This window comes from Podarcis melisellensis (genome assembly GCF_964234715.1).
Source record: "Podarcis melisellensis genome assembly, chromosome: Z".
Taxonomy (NCBI): Eukaryota; Metazoa; Chordata; class Lepidosauria; order Squamata; family Lacertidae; genus Podarcis; species Podarcis melisellensis.
The window spans coordinates 18,266,622-18,287,523 of NC_138547.1; the positions used below are offsets into that span (position 1 = coordinate 18,266,622).

The window sequence follows — 20,902 nt, forward strand, 5'->3', positions numbered from 1 at the left end:
GCAGTGCAAAATTAAATCCATCAGACATCCAGATCCAAGTTTATTAAAATACTCCAGGATGCCATCGGCAGGGGGCGGGGGACACAATTAAGCAGTGGCAAAATGCAAGGTGCAAGTTATGAATGGCAGGCGGTGTTTTTTTTTTTAAAAAAGTGCCTCTTTGGTCGTGTTTGCGGTCCCCCCCCCCAAAAAAAAACACACCATTCTTCATTAAAAACAAATTGCAGACAGAATTGCAAACTTTTATCATCATCAACAACAAAAACCCATGTCTACCATTTATGGTGAAAGTTTGGGAGTGTTTCTTTTCCAATTTGTGTGCAACTTAGAATTGTTTTTCTTCCTCCATCCCAAGTGGGGCAGGGAGGGATGTATGGAATAAATCCTCAGTGCTGTTATGTAGGCAAATGTCACCCAAGTTTTTTTAAAAGTTTTTTTTTAAGAATTGGGAGTCCCTATTGTAATGAAAAGACAGTACAGTCCCCACTGATAAAAGGAGTGTGGGGGGAGAATCACAGTTTGTGTCTGTCTCTGAATGGGGCGGGGGGGGGGGTTGGGATTGGAAGAGAGGAACTGCTTTTGAATGAAGCATCTACAAGGTTCCATTCACAGCAGAAATACTCCTTTGCCAACTGAAGGGATTATGAATGATCATTTGCATCCACCCCTTTTTCTTTCTTTAAAAAAAAAACTAAGAAGAATCTCTTGTCTTCAAGTCTTTGAATATTAACCCTGTATATGCGAGTCTCTGAATGTCTTTGGGCATAATTTTCAACCCTGTGAATTACAGCTTGCTTTTCTCCGTTTCAAATGAAATTTTGACGTCTCAAGAAATGATCTGGGAATGTGGGGTGAAAACCACACCTAGCATAGGCTCAGAAAGTGGAGGGCAGGGTTCTGCGCTGTTGCTCTTTAATGGGTACAAGGTGACTTCTAGCCAACTCATGGTCTTTTCAACATCTAGCTTTTCTCCCTCTCTTCTAACACTGGAACTCGTGGACCTCTAATCAAGCTGATGTTTTTGGAGATTCAGGATGCATAAAAGGAAGTACTTCATGCAGCGCAGAATTTTAACTACGGAACTCTCTCCTACAAGAGGCAGTTACGGCCTCAACTTGGATGGCTTTAAGAGAGGTTGACAACATGCACAGTCCATATGCAATTACAGATCACTATTGAACAAAAACCAGACATAAAACAAATAAAAATAAACCACAAGCATACGAATGTGTGGAATGTAGCAACTGGATCTATTCATGGCATACGTACCTTGGTTCTCGAACGCCTTGGTACTTGTACGTTTTGGCTCCCGAATGCCGAAAACCCGGAAGTAAGTGTTCCGGTTTGCAAACGTTTTTCGGAAGCCAAATATCCGACACGGCTCTGTTTGAGTGCAGGAAGTTCCTGTAGCCAATCAGAATCTGTGGCTTGGTTTTCAAACGGTTTCGAGAGTTGAACGGGCTTCCGGAACAGATCAAGTTCAAGAACCAAGGTTCCACTGTATCCGAATGCCCCAAGTTACTATATCAGCCGTATTCATTTGTAAGTCGGGGGGGGGGGAGAGGTCCTCCACCATGTTCCTCCTTGCTTGAGGTCAGATCAAAAAGGTACAAAACCATGCAGAACTCCTCCACCCATAGGTTCATACAGTGCACAGCTGAATTATGGAACTTCCACCCACAGGCATCATTGACGGCCACCAACTTAGATGGCTTACAAATAAGATTGGTAACTCTCATGGAGGAGGAGAAGGCTGTTGATAGCTACTAGCCATGATGGCTGTGCTGTACCTCCAGGGTTGGAGGCAGTCATGCTTCTGAAAACCAGTTGCTGGAAAATGGTAGGAAGGGAGAGTTGCTTTATACTTGGATCTTGCCTGCAGATTTCCCAGAAGAGGCACCTGGTTGGTTGGCCACTGTGAGAACAAGATGCTGGACTAGTTGGACTCCCTTTTGACCTGATCCAGCAGGCTCTTATGTTCTTAAATTTAAGAAACTCATGGCAAATCCAGATCTATGCAGCTTTAGTGGAGTCAAGAAGCTCAGAGCCCTTGATTCCTTTCCTAGCGTGTGCTGGAATCACAGGAACTGCTTGGAAGGAGAGGCTCTGAGTCATGAGATTGAGCTATCTTATCTGGGATAACTGATGAAAGACTCCCTGGCAGCATAGATTAGCTCTCCACAAGCGGCAAGTGCCTCCGCCTTGCCTGATTGAGAGCCTCTGCAACTTTCTAAGAAAGGATCTAAGAGAGTCTGGCTTCTAGATAAGGCCAACGGCCCACCTAGTCCAGCATCCTATTCATAGAGTGGCCAGCGAAGTTCTCTTTGAGGATGGGTCCACTGAAAACTTAGGTTGATGCTTGTTTGAGCTGGAGAAGTCAAAGTGGGCGCAGACAAAATGGTTGCCGCCTGTACTACACAGTACTATACTACACTGAACTGTTTAAATGCTCCTTTGGTTGCCTTTAACCTCCCCACCACACTTGCCATCCTCTCCTGCCACACCAGTATGGCGCGTCACACCCTTTGAGAACCACTGTACTAGTGGTATGCAACCAGCCACCAGCAAAAGGTCAAGAAATGGGTCCCTAGATGCATGTTTGGATTCTGGGTCAAAAAAGGTTGAAGACTACTGTTTTGGGGGCACATCTCCCACCTTTGGGGACCAAAGGAAGCTGCCTTCTGCTGAGTCAGACCCCATCAGTGATCCAGCTCAGTTTTGTCTACGGGACTTAAGGCAGGGAGTCTTTTCCCAGCTTTACCTGCCGATGCCCCAGGCGAGTGAACCTGGGACCTTCTGCATGCAAAGCAGATGCTCCACCGCCCAGCTACAGCCTTTCCCCCAATTTTTGTTGCTGCTGGAGTGGCTGTAGGCAGTTTATGGAGAGCGGCAACCCCTTTTGATGGGTGTCATAAAACACTTGCTAGACCTCAGGCAGGCGATATCTGTACTGGATTGCTGAGAAACCTATTTTCTCTTCTTGCAGAATATTCCTCCCAGTTCTCCCAGGCATGGGAGGAAAGAAGCCCTTTTATTTTAATCTTTATAAACACCCAAGAGTAGAAGTGCCAAACTTTCCTTGGGGCGGTGGGGGGGGGGGTGCGTGCGGCACATCCTGGGACAGAGAGTGGAGAGAGAGGCACTTTTTCTGTTGACTTTTACAGCCAGCTTCAAACTTTGAGCCTCTGCATGGATCAATCATTAAGCACTTTCCAGATACAGGGCTAGGTGGCAGGGCCATAAAACGGCACCTGGAGCAGCAGAAGGGCTCTATAATCTCCACCAGGTGATACCTGTAATCAGGAGGACTTAGGGAATTTGCTGGGGAGAACGCAGCTGTCAGCTACGGAGCTGGGCTGGCAGCTCACCTGGGAGGGTTCCCAGTTGTCAGAGCGGCAGAGGTGGAAACTCTTAGTGCTTAATTAATGTGGAGGCGGGCGGGGGGTCTAATTAAAAGGCAGTGACCTTTCTATTCCCAGACTTCCCCTTGAGTTGTTTTACCATGGGGGGGGGGGAGAGACAGGCAGAGCCAATATGATTCCAACAGATAAAGATTTTGGGGAGCAGCAGCTTCCATGACAGAGAGTTAGCAGGATTGGGTGTGGGAAAAAAAATTTAGAGGGGCATTTAGTTTGCAACCCTAGAACTTTCTTAGAAACCAGTCCAAGTCATTGGTTCACACAAGCGCTGATCTCACTTAATGAGTGGTGCTTCTTCATGCAGGGCATAGTTAAACTGTGGAACTCACTCCCACAGGAGGCAATGATGGCAACCAACCTAGATGGTGTTAAGAGGATCAGATGAATTCATGGAGGAGAGGGCTATTATAGTGGTACCTCGGGTTAAGTACTTAATTCGTTCCGGAGGTCCGTTCTTAACCTGAAACTATTCTTAACCTGAAGCACCACTTTAGCTAATGGGGCCTCCCGCTGCTGCTGCTGCACCACCGGAGCACGATTTCTGTTCTCATCCTGAAGCAAAGTTCTTAACCCGAGGTACTATTTCTGGGTTAGCGGAGTCTGTAACCTGTAACGCATGTAACCAGAAGCATATGTAACCCGAGGTACCACTGGAATGGCTGTTAGCCAGGACACTGCCTGCACACTGATGGTACAGAAATTCAGTTTCTGGAAACCACAGGAGAGGAGAGGGTTCTTGTGCTCCAATCCTGCTTGCTATTTTCCCACAGGCATTTGGTAGGCCACTGTGAGATGAGGATCCCGGACTAGATGAGTCTCCATTGGCCTTATCCTTCAAGCTCTTCCTTTGTTCTTATGAAGTATGAAACCTACAAGATCCATTGGAAAGCACTGGGTTGTAGCCACTGTTGGACCGAAGTTAGCACAGTCTATCCATTGGACTTAAGGAGTTAACCCAATATGTTCAATCCTGCCCATACTTCAAAGAGTCTCACTGAGGCAGAGTGAAATGTTATTTTCCCAGTGGAACTGCTTCGTAGGCCCCACCTGCACATTTAAAGAATGATCCTGCTTTAAAGAGTCATGGCTTCTCTCAAGGAAACCTGGGAAGTGTAGCTTGTTTAAGATGCAGCAATTTGTACTTCCCTCCCAGAGCTACAACTCCCACAGTTCCTCATGAGGAGAGATTGATTGAGAAGACATTCTGTGAATATTGTAGCTCTGTGAGGGGAATATGGGAGGGGACTCCTAACAGCACCCTGAACAAACTACAACTCCTAGGATTCTTTAGAGGAAGCCGCAAAAGTGATATGATGCAGGTTCAAATGTATAGTGGGGCCTTAGTCAGAAAAGCCAACCTCTAAACTCACCCCCCTCAGTTTGAGAATTAACTTCGAATCCTGATTTAATCTGGTGGGCTCAGCCAGTTCACAGAGACACTGCCCCTTCCTAACCAGTTTTCTCGACCCCACTCCCCTGCTTTTCCTTCTTCTTGGGTCCAATAAGATCGTAACTTCCATTGTTGCTAAAAGGTACAGTGGTATCTCGGGTTACATACACTTCAGGTTACATACACTTCAGGTTACAGACTCAGTTAACCCAGAAATGGTGCTTCAGGTTAAGAACTTTGCTTCAGGATGAGAACAGAAATTGTGCTCTGGCGGCGCGGTGGCAGCAGGAGGCCCCATTAGCTAAAGTGGTGCTTCAGGTTAAGAACAGTTTCAGGTTAAGTACGGACCTCCGGAACAAATTAAGTACTTAACCCGAGGTACCACTGTATTTGGTTTGACTAGGCCTTTTTGTATAGCTTTCGCTCCTCAACTTTCTATGTTCCTTCCTGGTAAAAACAAACAAGCCTCAAGTTGAACGGACAGGCAGTTTTAAAAATGAATGAATTAGAATTAGTTTGTGGGAGGGAGGCTGTGGAGCTGGGATGCCTTATGGTCCATGGGAAACTTCTTTCTTTGCAGACAGATTCCCCCCTCCGCTTTCTCTTGTCCTGTGATGGACCTTTTGATTTCTGTGTCAGATTGGCAGTGGGCTTATCCATCGTAAGGTGGGAATAGGGACTCCCCCCGCTCTGAGAAAAGGGCAGAATGAAATGGACTGTGAGGCTTTTTTTTAGGGGGGGGGAGTGTGTGTGCGATGTGTGGGGGTGCGTGTGCGTGGCATCTGTCCCTGGGGTGGCAGATGGTGAGCTGGAAGCTGTGAAAGAAAAACGGTGAACCTCTTGAATTGATCGCGGGTTAAAGGTCAGCAAAACATCTGCCTGGGGTTGTGTTAGGAGACGGCATTTCTATACAGGGAGAGTGTAGTGGAGACAAAACCTGTTGCTGGTAGAAAGGCAGAAAAGCCCCGAAAAACAGTGGAAATATTGAAATAAGAGAACAAAAGGCGGGGGGGGCACACGTTTTGTCAAACAGGCTCCAGACTGCTAGAGGACTGTCGGCTCTGTTTCAGTTTTAATTCAGGGAAAGTATTGGGCTTCGCCATTATGAGTTTCCCTAGAGGTCAAGCAGGCAGTTGCCCAAAGGGGTAGCTGGCATTCTTACTTATAAAACTATGTGCGGCACAAAGCTGGAGATGGGGAAATATTTCCTCCCTCTCCTAAACCTAGAACTCATGGGCATCCAGCAAGGCTGGATGTTGGAAGATTCAGGACATGTAAAAGAATGTCCTTCGTCACATAGTGCATAGTTAAACTGTAGAACTCACTTGTGCATTTTGGATGGCTTTAAAAGAAGATTAGGCAAATTCATGGAGAGGATAAGGCCACCGATAGCCACTAGCCACAATGGCTATGCTCTACCTCCAGAGTCAGAGGCAGTGATGTTTCTGAATACCAGCTGTTGGAAACCACAGGAGGGGAAGGGTGCTCTTGTGCTCAGATGCTGCTTTGGGGTTTCCCTTTGGGGCATTTGGTCAGCTACTGTGAGAACAGGATGCTGGGCTAGACGGACCACTGGACGGATCCAACAGGTCTCTTCTTCTAAATGAATTTTATAGGGGAATTTGTGAGAAATGCTGTTGCCTCTTAACTCAGACTACACATTTTGGTGAAGTGCAACAGGCACCAGCTAAGATCTTCCTCGTTTCCAACAAACGCCAACTAAGAAAAGCAGAGAGCCAGTTCCAGGATGCACCCAGTTTGTTACAGCAGAAATGTTTGAGAATCTTGTGGCATTTTGAAAGACGCAACACGTATATTTGTAGAATCGTGGAATTGAAGAGTTGGAACCTCCTGTGATGCAGGAATCTTAGCTAAAGCATCCATGACAGATGGCCGTTAAACCTCTGCTTAAAAACCTTCAATGAAGGAGAGTCCACCATGTTCTGTGGGAGTCCATTCCACAGCTAGTTCTTCCTGACATTTAGTCGTAATCTCCTTTCTTGTAACTTGAAGCCAGTGAGAGTCCTACCCTCCAGAGCAGTAGAAAACAAGCTGGTTCCATCTTCCATGGGACAGGCCTTTATATATTTGAAGACGGCTACCAGGTCTTCTCTTAGACTCCTCTTTTCTAGGCTACACATACCCAGCTCCTTCAACCATTCCTCATAAGACTTGGTTTCCAGACCCCTCATCATCTTGGTTACCCTCCTCTGTACATGTTCCAGCTTGTCAACATCTTCCTTAAATTGTAGTGTCCAGAATTAAGACACAGGTGTGGTCTAACCATAGCAGAATAAAGCAATGGGACTATTACTTCCCTTGGTCTATTCTTCAGTTGATGCAGCCTAGAATAGCATTAGCTTATTTTGCTGCTGCATCACACTGTTGAGCTTGTGATCCACTAAGAACCTCTAGATCCTTTTCATATGCACTGCTAGTAGAGTGCACTTTCCTGGGCCAGAGACCATGTCATCAAATGCATGAAGCACTGTCCACATAGGTACAATTGTGTGTGTGTGTGTGTGTGTGTGTGTGTCTTGTTTTCTCCTGCTCTGGAGGGTAGAACCAAAACCAATGGCTAAAAGTTACAAGAAAGGAGATTCCAGCTAAACATCAGGAAGAACTTTCTGACAATAAGTGGAACAGATTCCTTCAGAAGGTGGTGGATTATCCCTCTTTCCTTGGAGGTTTTTAAGCAGAGGTTGGACGGCCATCCGTCATAGATGCTTTAGTTCGGATTCCTGCATTGCAGGAGGTTGGACTAAATGACCCTTGGGGTCCCTTCCAACTCTGCAGTTCTGTGATTCCTTTTGATTGGAAGCACCACCAGGCAGATCAATGAGTGTGTGCACCTACACACACGCTTTTGCCAAATTGCACTGCTGCGCTCAGAAAAACCAGAACCTCCTTTGCCAACATGACCAAGTGCTTCTTCCAGTGCCCAACACCACTGCCTACAGCCTGCACTACAAACTGTGATGTGTTAGCAGAAATTACACACCGAGCTCACTGCACACAGAGCCAGTTTTCAAAAGAAAAGCCCAAAATTTGGTGAACAGATTAGATTAAGCACCTGCATTTATGGGTAGTTTTGTTGTGGTAGTTCCAAGATTGTGCTTTTAAAAGAAATACTTTGTTGGCAAAGCCCTGCACGGGAAGCTGACAGGTGGGTGCTGTGGCATTCTTAGATTAAATGTCATGTCCTGATGTGATGGGAGGTAATGGAAGAGCCCCGGAGCCACAAAGAGCTTTGACAGGATGCGACAGTTTGCCTCCCTGCTCTGCATACCACCAGAAAGCTTTCTTCAGCCTCGTTTGGACTTCTGAGAATTGAAGCACCCTCTTCCCACACCGGTTTCCAAGCTTTTATTTGCAGCCATTGGGGCCACAGAGAGCTGTGCTTGTCTTTATAGACACACAACACACATGCACACTCTAGGAATGGTGGGTCAATGCAACGGTTTAGTTTCCAACGGAAGATCTTCACCAGGGCAGATAGATATGCCATGAGCTTATCTGGTGCTTATCTGCAGCAGATCTTGAATCCACTGGAGGGTTAAGAGCCAACCTCTCCAGCAGATAAGCAAGAGCCTTTATCGCAGGGACACAGGTTGGGAGATGCTCAGTCAGACAACCAAATGGAGTCAAGCACTATTACTATGGACCAAGGGTCAGCAACCTAAGGCCCATGGGCCAGAAGCGACCCGCAGAGGTCGTTTGACTGGCCCATGAGCCGCCCCTGAACCAAGCTGCCCACTCGCGCGCTGCACTAAAGTGGCGCAGTGAGGCATGGGGACTCACTTCTGTGGTGCTGGAAATTGCACCTGCGCATGTGCAATCGCGGGCACGCTCACTCATGCGCACACATGATCCAGCCCACAGAGGGATCTCTACGGGACCAATCTGGCCCAGGCAAGATAAACCTTCCTGACCCATGCTCTGACCTTTGAGGGTGTCTGAAAGCTTGTCTCGTCCACCCAGAGACCTAGCTACTGTCTTGCCTCCTCCTGTCTGTGGAGGGATTCACACACACACACCCGCCCGACCAATGCATTTTAATTTAAATGTCTATAAGGCACAAATTTCATTCAGTAGATCCAGGTGTTAATTGTTTTCGTTTTAAGCCAAACCGCATTACATTCCAGTAGGGAATGAGGGAGTGGAATTTTCCCCAAGAATCAGAACTGTAGACCCACAGGGTCATCTAGTCCAACCCCCTGCAATGCAGGAATCTTTTCCCCAGTGTGGGGCTCGACCCCATGACCCAGAGATTAAGAGTCTCATGCTCTACCATCTGAGCTATCGTCCTATTTCTTTCTTTGTTTAATGTATTTGTATCTAACATTTCTCCCTATTTGGCATTCAAGGCAGCTTCCGACATTTTAGAAGTGTCATTGTAATAAATACAAAGCAATAAAAATAAACTAGGTAAGAACAATAATTAAAACACATAAATTAAAACAAATTTAAAATCAGCATTCAGATATGGTTTGACCTGATGACAGCCCAATACAGAAAATGGGGAAGAAACAAGTGATTAAAAAAAAAGTGTGTGGATGGGAAAGTAGTTTATTAACCATCATAAATCAGAGAATATCATAAAATTAAAGCTGCTGGATTGTAATTGTTGCTAGTCGTACTTGCAGTGTAGAGGGTGGTTTTGCAAGCGTTTACTGTATTTTTTGTTATTGTTACTAAGAGAATCTTTGCCCCCCTGGATCTATAGTTTGGCTAAGCCCAAACTACATGGATTTTGCAAGGATTTGCACCTCCAATGATGTATTATTATTATTATAATTTTTTTAAAATTATTTATTGAATTTATATACCACCCTATACCTAGAGGTCTCAGAGGAGTTCACAGAACAAGATCAAAATATATAAAACCACAAAATATATAATAAAAATAAAAACAACAGCCCAATAACACCCCCCTACACACACACCAAAAACACCCACATTTTAAAAGGGTATAGGATGTCAATCAAATCAACCAAAGGCCTGGTTTAAAAAGATCGTTTTTGCCTGGTACCTAAAGGTGTATAATGAAGGCGCCAGGTGAACTTCCCTGGGGAAGCTTTCCACAGATGGGGAGCCACTGCAGAGAAGTCCCGTTCTCGTGTTGCCACCCTCCAGACCTCTCGGGGAGGAAGCACACAAATAAGGGCCTCAGAAGATGATCTCGGGGTCCAGGTAAGCTCATATGGAAAGAGGCGTCCTTGAGGTATTGCGGTCCTGAGCCGTTTAAGGCTTTATAGGTCAAAACCAGCACTTTGAATTGGGCCCGGAAACAAATTGTTAGCCAGTGCTGTCGGACCGGGATCGATGTAATATTATATGCTCAAACCGTCTTGCTCCGGTGAGCAACCTGGCTGGTGAATTCTGCACTAGCTGAAGTTTCCGAACCATCTTCAGAGGTAACCCTGCGTATAAGACATTGCGTAATCTAACCTTGAGGTTACCAGCGCACACATAACAGTAGTTAGACTATCCCTGTGCAGAGAGGGGTGTAGCTGGGCCACAAACCTAAGCTGATGGAAGGCACTCCGGGCCACTGAGGCCACCTGAGCCTTGAGCAACAGCAAAGGATCTAGAAGTACCCCCAAGCTACAAACCTGCTCCTTCAGGGGAAGTGCAACCCCATCAAGAGCAGCCGATTTCCCACCCATCTGGTCTAGGGAACCACCCACTAACAGTGCCTCAATCTTATCTGGATTGAGTTTCAGTCTGTTGGCTCTCATCCAGTCCATTACCGAGGCAAAGTATGGTTTTTTCATTGTTATTTGTAAAGACATGAGAGCATTTCCTGCAAGTGGCTCACAAATATGAGGCAATTTTCCTTACTAGTAAAGTTTGTGGGAAATGTAGAAGAGCAAAATTACTCCCAGACGTGGCGCACAGCATGATTCGCGAGCCCTGCTAGCTAGCATGGTGCTGCACAGACAACATCTGTGGAACTGAGTTGGTCCGGAGAGTGTCCGCAGTAAGACAGTATTGGCCAAAAAGTTGTTCAAGAAATGTGACAAGCTTTTGAGACTTCCAGAACTCTTCATCAGGTGGCCTGCATTTGTATAAGAAAGAAGAGCCTGGCTGCTGGATCAGACCAATAGCCCATGTAGTCCAGCATCCTGTTCTCACGGGCCAACCAGATGCCCATTATGGGAAGCCCACAAGCAGGACCTGAGAACAGAGCAACACTCTCCCCTCCTGCAGTTTGCTGCAACTGGTATTCAGAGGCGTACTGCGTCCAACAATGGAGGAGAAACCTAAGGGGGATCCTGTTGGCTTAGGCCCATGGCCCACCTCGTCCAGCATCCTCCTCTCATGGTGGCCAACCAGATGCAGAGAAATGTGCAAGTAGGGCCTGAGCACAAGAGCACTCTCCCGCATGTTGTCTCCAGCAAATTTTTATTCGAAAGCATTGTTGCCGCTGACCATGGGAGCACAGTACAGCCCCCATGGCTAGTAGTAGTAGTAGTAGTAGTAATAATAATAATAATAATAATAATAATAATAATAATAATAATAAATTTATTATTATTTATACCCCGCCCATCTGGCTGGGTCCCCCCAGCCACTCTGGGCGGCTTCCAACAAAACACAATAACCTATTAAACATTAAAAGCTTCCCTAAACAGGGCTGCCTCTAGATGTCTTAAAAGTTTGGTAGTTATTTTTCTCTTTGACAATTGGTGGGAGGGCGTTCCACAGGGCGGGCGCCTCTACTGAGAAGGCCCTCTGCCTGGTTCCCTGTAACTTGGCTTCTTGCAGCGAGGGAACCGCCAGAAGGCCCTCGGCGCTGGACCTCAGTGTCTGGGCAGAACGATGGAGGTGGTAGTAGTTGTAGTTGTTGCTAGCCTTATTCTCCTCTATGAGTCTCTTTAAATCCATCCAAGCTGGTGCCCTTCACTGCCTCCTGCAGGAGGGAGTTCCATAGTTCAGATGTGCGCTGCAGGAGCTCTGGGGAACTTGGGACCTTCAGCTGTTTATGTGACTTCTTTTGGTTGGCCCCAATGCAGACAGATACCCAGCTGTGGGCTGCTGAAATAAGGAAGTTTGCTACTTCCTTCTTCCCTTAAACAACTCACAAACCTCTCCCACTTCACGCACCCTTTAATGCCAGCGCCATGCACTTGGGGTGATTTGCTTCTCCAATCTGAGCTTATGAGAAAGAAGAGAGGAAGCCACCACAGGAAGTGCCAGAGGGTGCAGCCGCTAGTAGCCACACATGCAGCAGCAGCCCTGCAGCCGCCATCCTCGGGATGCCGCCATTGCTGCCCTGTGCCTCCGTCTCACTGGTGCCTTTCCCCTGAGCAGCGCCAAAGCAGGCAGCTGAATTCCCTAACAGAGCAGTGTGTGTGTGTGTGTGTGTGTGTCTGTGTGCGCGCGCCCAGCCCCCTGCAGTTCCCCCTTCCCTGCAGCATTCGGTCCTCTGGAACAGCACATTGGCTGGCGAGCGGGAGAGCAGCTGCTCTGACCCTCTAATTAACATGCGCACCTGCTCCTGGCACCCTTTTGTCTGCCCAGCAGATGCCCTGCTTTCCTTTTTTCCTTCCCCCTCCCCTTCTTCCCCTCCTCCTTCTCTTTCTGTTATGCCCACTTTTCACTGGGCCTGGCTCATGCCATCTCATTAACTTGAAATGTCCTCGGATTCTCACAAACACAAGGACCCCAAACAATGGGAGCTTGGGAGTTTGTGGAGCTGGAGGAGGAAGGGGTAGGCTGTTGGCTGCCTCCTTCCTTTGCTCTCTCCATTTGCATGAAGGACATTTGGGAGTTTGGTTTCCTTGCTCCCTCTGGATCTGGTTCTTCTGACCTACTTCCTGCCTTGGTCTCCCACTTGGTGTTTTTGCTGCCCCCCCACCCCTGGTTTTTTATTGATATCATCTGGACACCCAGGTCTTCAAAGTGTTGAATGTGGACCACCCAAAGCCGAGCAGTTTTGAAGCCCCATAATAGCAACAGTGCAAGGACACAGAGGGAGCTGCGCTTGCGTCAAGTCAAACCATCGTTATTTCAGCTCAGTCCTTCCAACGCTGACCGGCAGCAGTATCTCTCAGGGGTCTTTTCAGGCAGGGAGACTTTCCCAGCCCTCCCTGGAGATGCTGCAAGGGGTTGATCCTGTAGAGCCTTGAGCAATCTTAAGTTGCAAATGACCAGCATGGTTCTGGGTGGGTAGAGGAGGTTTTAGCGGGTGGGGGCATCTGTTACCCTCCAGATGTTGCAGGACGATGGCTCCAAATCATCACTCCTGGCCATAGACCACACTGGCTGTGGGGCTAAATTGGCGGGTACCAGTTTTGCCTGAAATGCCTCCAGCACCCCACGCGGTGATCTGTGGGTGGCAGCGGGGAAAGCTCTTGGCACTCACCCTGCAGCTGCCCTAGGAGAATAGGCTGTGCCTCAAAAAGGCTGCCCTTCCATGTTGTGGCAGTTTTGCTACATCCCATCCCCCTGTGTAAAGTGCTGCTTGTTCTCCATGAATGCAAGAGCAGGCTGGGGCTGAAGCCAGCTGCGGTCCTCTTTGTGCAGGATGGCAGAGTCGTGGCAAAGTTAGATGGCGGGTGCAGGGAGTTGAGAACGGTGAAGAGAAGGAGAGAGAGAGAGAGAGAGAGAGAGAGAGAGAGAGAGAGAGAGAGAGAGGAGGGAACTTTCCCTCCCTCTCTCTTTCCAGAATCCAGACACAGGGCGCTTCTCAATAATAATCGCCATCATTGTAATCAAAGGGATATTCCCAAGACAGCCCCTGTCAACACCTGGCTAGCACAAACCCACCTGTCTCCTGGCCCTTTGTTCGGGCATCTGTGGCACAGGATGGGCCTTCATTTGCCGCCTTTGAACTCTTTGGGTTGTTCATGTAACCAGCCTTGCGGAAGAAAAGGAAAAGAAAGAGGGGAATTATGGTACACAGGACACCTTTTCTCTGTTTTCTCCCTACCATACAGGCAGAGTTTCACTTGGAAAGGGCCAAGTTCAGCCTCTGAACCAGAATTGGCTTCTATGTCCTGAATCCAGTGGATTTATTTATTATCTTTTTATTGCATTTTTATCCCACCTTCTTCCCTTCAAGGGGCTCAAGCTGGTGTACGTGGGTCTCCTCCCCCCTATATTATCCTCACAACAGTCCTGAGAGGCCTGACCCTCCCCTCCATCTTCTTAAGTTGTGGGGTGTTAGGCTAAAGCTGAGAGAAGAGCCCACAGTGTTCCTGCCATGTTGTCCATTGCTCTCTTGGGGCAAGAGAGCCGTCTGTAACAGCCTTGTAGTGTAGTTCTGTTATGCAAGCATTGTAGGCAGGAATGCTGTGTTTCAAAGAGAGTTGCTCAGAACAGCCCAGCAGTGTAGTCCACTTTTAAGTGTTCCAGGCCAGAGGCAGGAATATTAAATTGCCCCATTCAGACCAAACCAAGCGCTTGAATTGCTTGGAGAGGCCTCATACTGGTGGTGATGGTGGTTGTTTAATACAATTTATACCCTGTCCTTCCTCCCCAAGGAGCCCAGGGTGGCAAACGATAAACCATTTAAATCAAAGCAAAAGCATTCTAAAAACAACTTCAGTTAAAAAACGTTCTTTTTATTATTAGCATGAGGCTTCCTGGAGCAGCTGTCTTCCGCCTCCTAATGGCCGGGGTAAGCAGGAATGTTTTCAATTTCCTCCTGAAAAGCTTATAATGATGGAGACAGCTGCACCCCACTAGGGCGGGCATTTTGCAGCTGGGGAGCCATTACTGAAAAGGCCCAGTCACAGGTCAGCACCAACTAAGCAGCTCCCAACAAGCCCTCACTAGACAATCGCAGGGTCCGAGGTGGTTGGTCCTTGGGAAGGTGCTTGCACACAGACTGGGTGCTCTTTTTAAAAAACATCCGGAACTTAAAATAAATCTCTCTTTTTTTGCACATGATGTAATGCCCACGTTAGAGATGGGGGCTCTGGGTTGTTTCTCCACCCTCCCACCCACACCAGGGATAATGCTGCAATGGTTATATTGCAGGGCTGTGCTCGACTCTCCAGAATTCCAGCCCACATCACCACTGCAGCCCTCTGTAGGAAAAGAAACTGCCACCTTTTTGCTAGGCTATCCTTAAAATACCTTCCTTTCCCTAAAGCACTAAAACTTGGGGCCGCAAGAAAGATTCGAGCTGCACAGGATTTTGCTGCTGAAAGACTTTCTCCTGGTTTAAAAGAATGATTGTAGCTTCCTGGAATCTCAGGGCATCCTTTCCATGGAATACTCACATCTGCAAATCCTCCTCTTTCTCCGGCCCATATGTGTTTGTGTCACATGCTGCCTTGTTTTGTTTAGGGTCTCTCTCTTTTATTAACGAGCTGGCCCTTTTGGCTTCTGGTAACAGATGGCTCTGCCAGTGACCACTTGATGGATGGGTGTGTTTGCTGCTAGGATGTCTCTATTTTTTCGAAAGAAAGAGAGAAAATAAAAATGGAAGCGCTTTCACACTGAGATAATCTGGCATATGTTGCTTTTAGGGGGAGAGCCTTGTTTCCTGCCTTTTTAGCTGTAGGTAACAACTTTTGGAAGTTGTCTCGAGGGTTGTGCACCCAATAGGGGTGGGGGCATTAGTAAGGGTGCTGCTTCACCTGTTGACAAGCGCAGAGTGGGCCCCTCGCTCTTTGACTTCCATTGCATAAGAACGTAAGAACGGCCTGCTGGATCAGGACAATGGCCCATCTAGTCCAGCAGCAAAAAAGGGTGTGATTTCTCAGGGATGGCTCTTTGATCTTTGGAGCTGCCTCTTTGAAGGCTGGGAGATTTATAGCTCCCTCGGTGGCTCTGGGAGGAGTTGGGGCAGGTGGTTCGTGGGCATTGGGGGGTGGTGGGAGTGTGTGGCCAGGGTGTGAAAGTGGTGCCTAAGGTGCATGTGAAAAAAGGGTTCCCATGGGCTGTGGAAGGCTTGGACAGTTGATGGATTGCTTGTGATTCTCCAGCTCAGGTCTTTGCAGGAGCTGAGGGTAGTTTGTGTGATTTAAAAACCCAGGGGATTGAGTTTCACTTCTGTGGGAAGCCTGCCTTTATTTTGTGCAGTGACCCCTGTCTCTTGTCATAACATCAGAATCCAGGAGTCATTCAGTGAAATTGATTTGCAGCAAGTGCAAATTGTGAGATGGCTGCTTTCCGCAGGACATAAGGGCCAGTAGTTGTTTAAAGGGGGCTGGACAAAATCCAAGGAGGGGGACACATTTATTCACAGCTATGAGCTATGACAGCTCAGTGGAACCTCCACATTCCAAGGCAGTCTACCTCCCAAGTATCAGTTACTGGGCCGGTGGGAAGCAAAGAAGCCTGTTGAGTTTCTGCCCTGTCTGAGGACTCCCTAGAAGCATCTGTCTAGCCACTGTGGGAGACGAGAAGCAGGGGGCTTTTAATGGAATCTGGCAGGGCTGTTAAGAATTTACAGCCTTGAGGCCCTGCCCTCCTTCTTTCTTCTTCTTGTGTCCCCAGTAACAGTTTATTCAGCTGTTTTTAAATGTGTTGCTTCCCACCTAGAACCTTTTGAATGGGATGGGCTATAAATCCAAGAGAAACCCACAAATGTGTGACAAGAGGTAACAAAAAGCCTGTTGTGGCCCTGCGGAATATACAGGTTACCTGCCCTGTCCTGGAAATGAGAGGGCATTTTTTTCAGGTGGCAGGGGTCAATTTGCAGACATGGGCTGCAGGAGGTGATAGTTTGGGGGCACAACCCCTTCCCCGTCATGCAGAATGCTGGGAGGGGTTGAATCAGCCCCACCAACCAGTTGCCCTGAGCATTGTATGGATTGCTGAGGTACCTGAAACATGTTGGGAAAAGTCTCCTGGAAGACCTCCTACTACCAGTTGAGTATTCATTGCTAGATCCTGGATATGGGCAAGGCCCCCCCCCCAGCACCCTGTACTCACAGTGGGTGTCCAAATGCCTATTATGGGAAGCCCACAGGCAAGACCTGAGCACACAGCAACTCTCCCCACTTGTGATTCTCAACAACTGGTATTCAGAGCTAGACTGCTCCTGGGGATGGAGGTTCTGCTCTTATGGTAGACCTCTTATGGTAGACCTTCACGTTGGCTAACCAGATGCCCCAATGGGAAGCAGTGTTAGATATATAAGTTAGGTGCCAATGGTCACCTTAAACCTAGTTTGAGGTCGCTACAATGGAGTGCCTTACTTCTCAAAGAGTTGGACTAGATGTCCCTCGGGGTCCCTTCCAACACTACAACTCTACGATTCTATGATCACAGCTACATTGCTTGACTATAGCTTGCTCTACAACAATTCCTTTGTCCCAGTATACAAGGAGAAACACAACACAGCAGAAATGGTATTAACTATGGCCTAAGGCAAAGGTTTTTAAATTGTGGTTGCCAACCTTGTGCCCAGAAATCTCCACATAGTTGCAATTGGGCCTGCGCTAGTAGCAAAATGCACCTCGGGAATTTCAAACACTGATGTGTTCTGAGTGCAGTCTCCATTCAGAGGCAATGGAGGTGCAATGTAACCATTGAGGTTTGCTGTTTGGGGTAAATGCTGCCATGCCACCACCCTCCTTAGTGCTGATGTGTCCCCTTCTTCCTCACTCTAGGTGCCCCAGCTCTCATGTGGGCAGCCGGTGCCACCTGCAGAACCCGTGTCTCAGCTACCCCTGCAAGAATGCGGGCACCTGCCAGCCCTTCGTCCGTGGCAATGTGGCCGAGTATACCTGTGCCTGCCACCTAGGCTACACTGACAAGCTGTGCCTTACTCCTGAGGAGAACGCATGCCTCAGCAGCCCCTGCCACAATGGAGGGAGCTGCGACCTTGTCACGCTGACGGAATACAAGTGCCGCTGCCCTCCAGGATGGTCAGGTAAGCGGGCGGCAAGTCTTTGAGCACCAGCAATCCCAGGTTATTATCAGTCCCAACTCAGTTGGGCTGCAGAATGTTTCTCTAAAGGAAGCTTGTGTTCTGTGTTCTCCCCTTCCCTAGGCAAAACATGCCAGCAGGCAGACCCTTGTGCCTCCAACCCTTGTGCCAATAGTGGGCAGTGTGTGCCCTTCGAATCGACCTATGTGTGCAAGTGCCCGTCGGGCTTCCATGGGGCCACATGCAAGGAGGACACCAACGAGTGCAGCCGCTCTCCTGCCATCTGCAAGAACGGCGGCACCTGCGTCAACGAGGTGGGCTCCTACCAGTGCCACTGCAGGCAGGCCTACACAGGACAGAACTGCGAGCACCTTTACGTCCCCTGCAACCCCTCACCTTGCCAGAATGGAGGCACCTGCCGGCAGACCGGAGACACCACCTACGAGTGCACCTGCCTGCCAGGTATGGATGGGGAAACTGCCCGGTTCTTGCTGGCTGCTTGAAGCTGCCTTTCTTCCTTGGCTTCTAGTGGCCGCAAGCCCTTGGTGAGGGTTGGTACGTAGGAAGCTGCCTTCTGCTGAGCCAGAGAATGGGGCTCCCACTGAGCTCCAGCCCTTCACCAGGGTGTTTGTGGAGAGGAGTTTCTAGTCCTCAAGAGTTCTGTACCAAAGCGCTGAATTAAATGGAAATACAGGAAGCTGCCCAATGCTGAGACATTGGTCCAACCAGCTCAGCTCTTCAGGGTTTCAGGGAGGGAGCAATTCCTGCCCTACCTGGTTAATTCAGACCTTTGTTTAGAACCATGAGGGCCAGAATCCTCTCTTATTTTGGGGTGAGGGCTGTAGCTCAGTGCTCTGCATGCAGAAGGTCCCAGGTTCAACCCCCAGTACAATCTCCTTACCTTGGAGCCTAGAGAGCTGCCACTCAGTGCGAAGGATATAAAGCTAGAATATTCCAATTGCCCAACTGCTATACGGCAGCTCTTTATGCCCTATGCAAACCACCTGGACCCAGAGCAAAGAGGGGCTTCTTTGCTCCCTCCAGCAAGTTGGCTACTAGTGGTCCTGTCCTGTGGCACCCAGGCTTGACATCTGCAGCTAGAGGTCCCTTCGATAGGTTTCCTCCCCACCCAAAGTGCTGCTCAGTATCAGTGCAGTCCGTTTCCCAGGCAGCAATCAGATCCTTCCGTGTACCCCCGTGTACCCAGGAGGGGAAGAGAGGGGTCAGTTATCGCAACAGGAGTGTGCTGCTGCCGGGCTCTTCAAAAACAAAGCCCTCTTCCCCTGTTGTTGTTTTTTCCATCCCAACTGCCTGCTAACTTTATCTAAGACCCCTATTGCTGCTGATGCTGCTGATGCTGTTAATGTGCTGCTTTGAGTTTGAAAGCATTGGTGCCTCTCCAGCTGATTAATTGCTTGGGACAGGCTCAAAAGGAGTTGCGAAGTGTCTTTGCTGCCTGATCCTTAGATTGCTCAATTGGGCTTCTTTGAAAGATTAATCAGTTTGGAGAGGCACAAGTTCAAAAAGTAACAAAGAAGAACGAATCAGGCTTCCTCTTATCTTAGCAGCCCTACTTTTTTAGTATTCACAAATGACTAATTTTTCTTTTTTTCCTTTTTGTCTGACCTGCTGCCTATTCTTTGCATTTCTTTTTTTTAACACCCAGTCCTCTTTCTGTGCCTCTTAACAGCAGCCAGAGAGGCAGCAATTTAACAGCTTTGTGGCGAGTCAGACATTGGTCCATCTAGCTCCATACTGCCCATACTGACTGGCAGCAGCAGTGACTCTCCAGGATTTCAGGCAGGGGACATTATTTTTCCTCCAATCATGGCATCTTCATGACAAGAATAACTTCTTTGAGCTGTAGCTCAGTGGTAGAATACCTGCTTTACATGCAGAAGGTCCCAGGTTCAATCCCCAATTTGCATCTCCAGGCAAGGGCGGGGAAAGACTCCTCTTGAAACTTTGGAGTGCCACTGCCATCTGTGTAGACAGTATGGAGCTAGATGGCTTGTTGGTCTGACTTGTTCCTATTTTATTCAGAACTATGAGGACTGGAATCTTAACTTTATTTTTAGGGGGAGGGCTGCTTTTTTGTGCAGAAGACCCCAAATCCAACCCCCAGCAGCATCTCCAGGAGACTCCTCATGTGAAAACCTAGACTGCCACTATCATCCAGTGTAGGAAGGTCCTGGACGGAATGGGCCATTTGTCGTTACTCATTAAAAGGCAGCTTCTATTGTACATATAGGAAGTAGGAATTTGCTTAAAAAAAAACAACAAACAAAAAAAACTTGCAGCCCGCAGTCAAAACAGCTGTTGCTTCACTTCTAGGGGTGTGTGTGTGTGTGTTTCTTTTTGCAGAACCTGCTTCTCCAGCTCCTTCACTGTATACTCTCAAGTATATTGCTTTCACCCTGAGTTGAGGACACAGGGTGGCAGCTGGAGAAATCTGTGTCGATGAAGAGCAGAGAAGGAGGGTTCCTTGATCAAACAAGATCCTGTCTTTTCCCTCCTCCTCCTCCTCCTCTTCTATTTTTGAGGGTGGGAGATCCTTTCTGTGTGGAAACGAGCAAGGCTCTGGGTCCATTGCTGTGTCACGTTAAAGCCTTCAGACTTTGATGGAGCTGGTTTCTTGGGAGGAAGCAGAATATGCATCCAAATGCCGGCCGGCTGGGAAATCACAAGTGGAGGAGAGCGCTGCTGCCACTCTTATGCCTGAGTCCTTCTTGTGTTCTTCCCTTTGGGGGTGTCTGGTTGACCAAGGGGAGAACAGAAGTCTAGGCGAGGTACACCATTGGCCAGACCCAGCCACAGCAGGGCTCTTCTTAGGTTCCTGTCGAAGAAATGGACCCCTTGTTTCGGGCTCCCAATGTCAGGATGCTAGGAGGACTTCCTTGCACATGGGGTGGGGGTGGGGGAGAGAGAGAGAGAGAGAGCGGCAGGAGCAGGAAGAGAAAAGCAGGTTACATCATGGACGGCACAGGGAGCTAAAAGGAGGTGAAGCGGGCAGGGCCCTTCCGCTATAAAACCCTGTGGTTAGCGGAGTCTGTGTGGCACCAGTCCCATTCTCTACCCCCACCCCCAATTGCAGTGCAGTTCCTTCCTTTTTGGGCCCTGTTTTCCTGCTGTGCTGAATGGAAGGACACCAGGCGATGGAGCTTCCAGCACTGGAATCTCCCATACACTTCATATTGCATTTTCTCCCCGCGATTATTATACAGCTCTTCTCTTGTGAGCTTAGGTAGAAACAGGTTG

At 48.2% G+C, this 20,902-nt stretch overlaps 1 protein-coding gene across 3 annotated transcripts in view; it reads left to right on the plus strand.

The window, feature by feature from the left end:
• Nucleotides 1-20,902, plus strand: part of NOTCH1 (notch receptor 1) — a 99,280-nt gene that overhangs the window by 20,434 nt on the left and 57,944 nt on the right. For all 3 annotated transcript variants that reach the window (XR_014164883.1, XM_081897735.1, XM_081897736.1), the window contains 2 exons: nt 17,385-17,647; nt 17,768-18,106. Coding sequence is in view for 2 of the 3 variants with exons in the window: in XM_081897735.1 (XP_081753861.1) it covers nt 17,385-17,647; nt 17,768-18,106 (602 nt within the window). In the remaining variant the exon portion in view is untranslated. The remainder of the gene's footprint in view (nt 1-17,384; nt 17,648-17,767; nt 18,107-20,902) is intronic.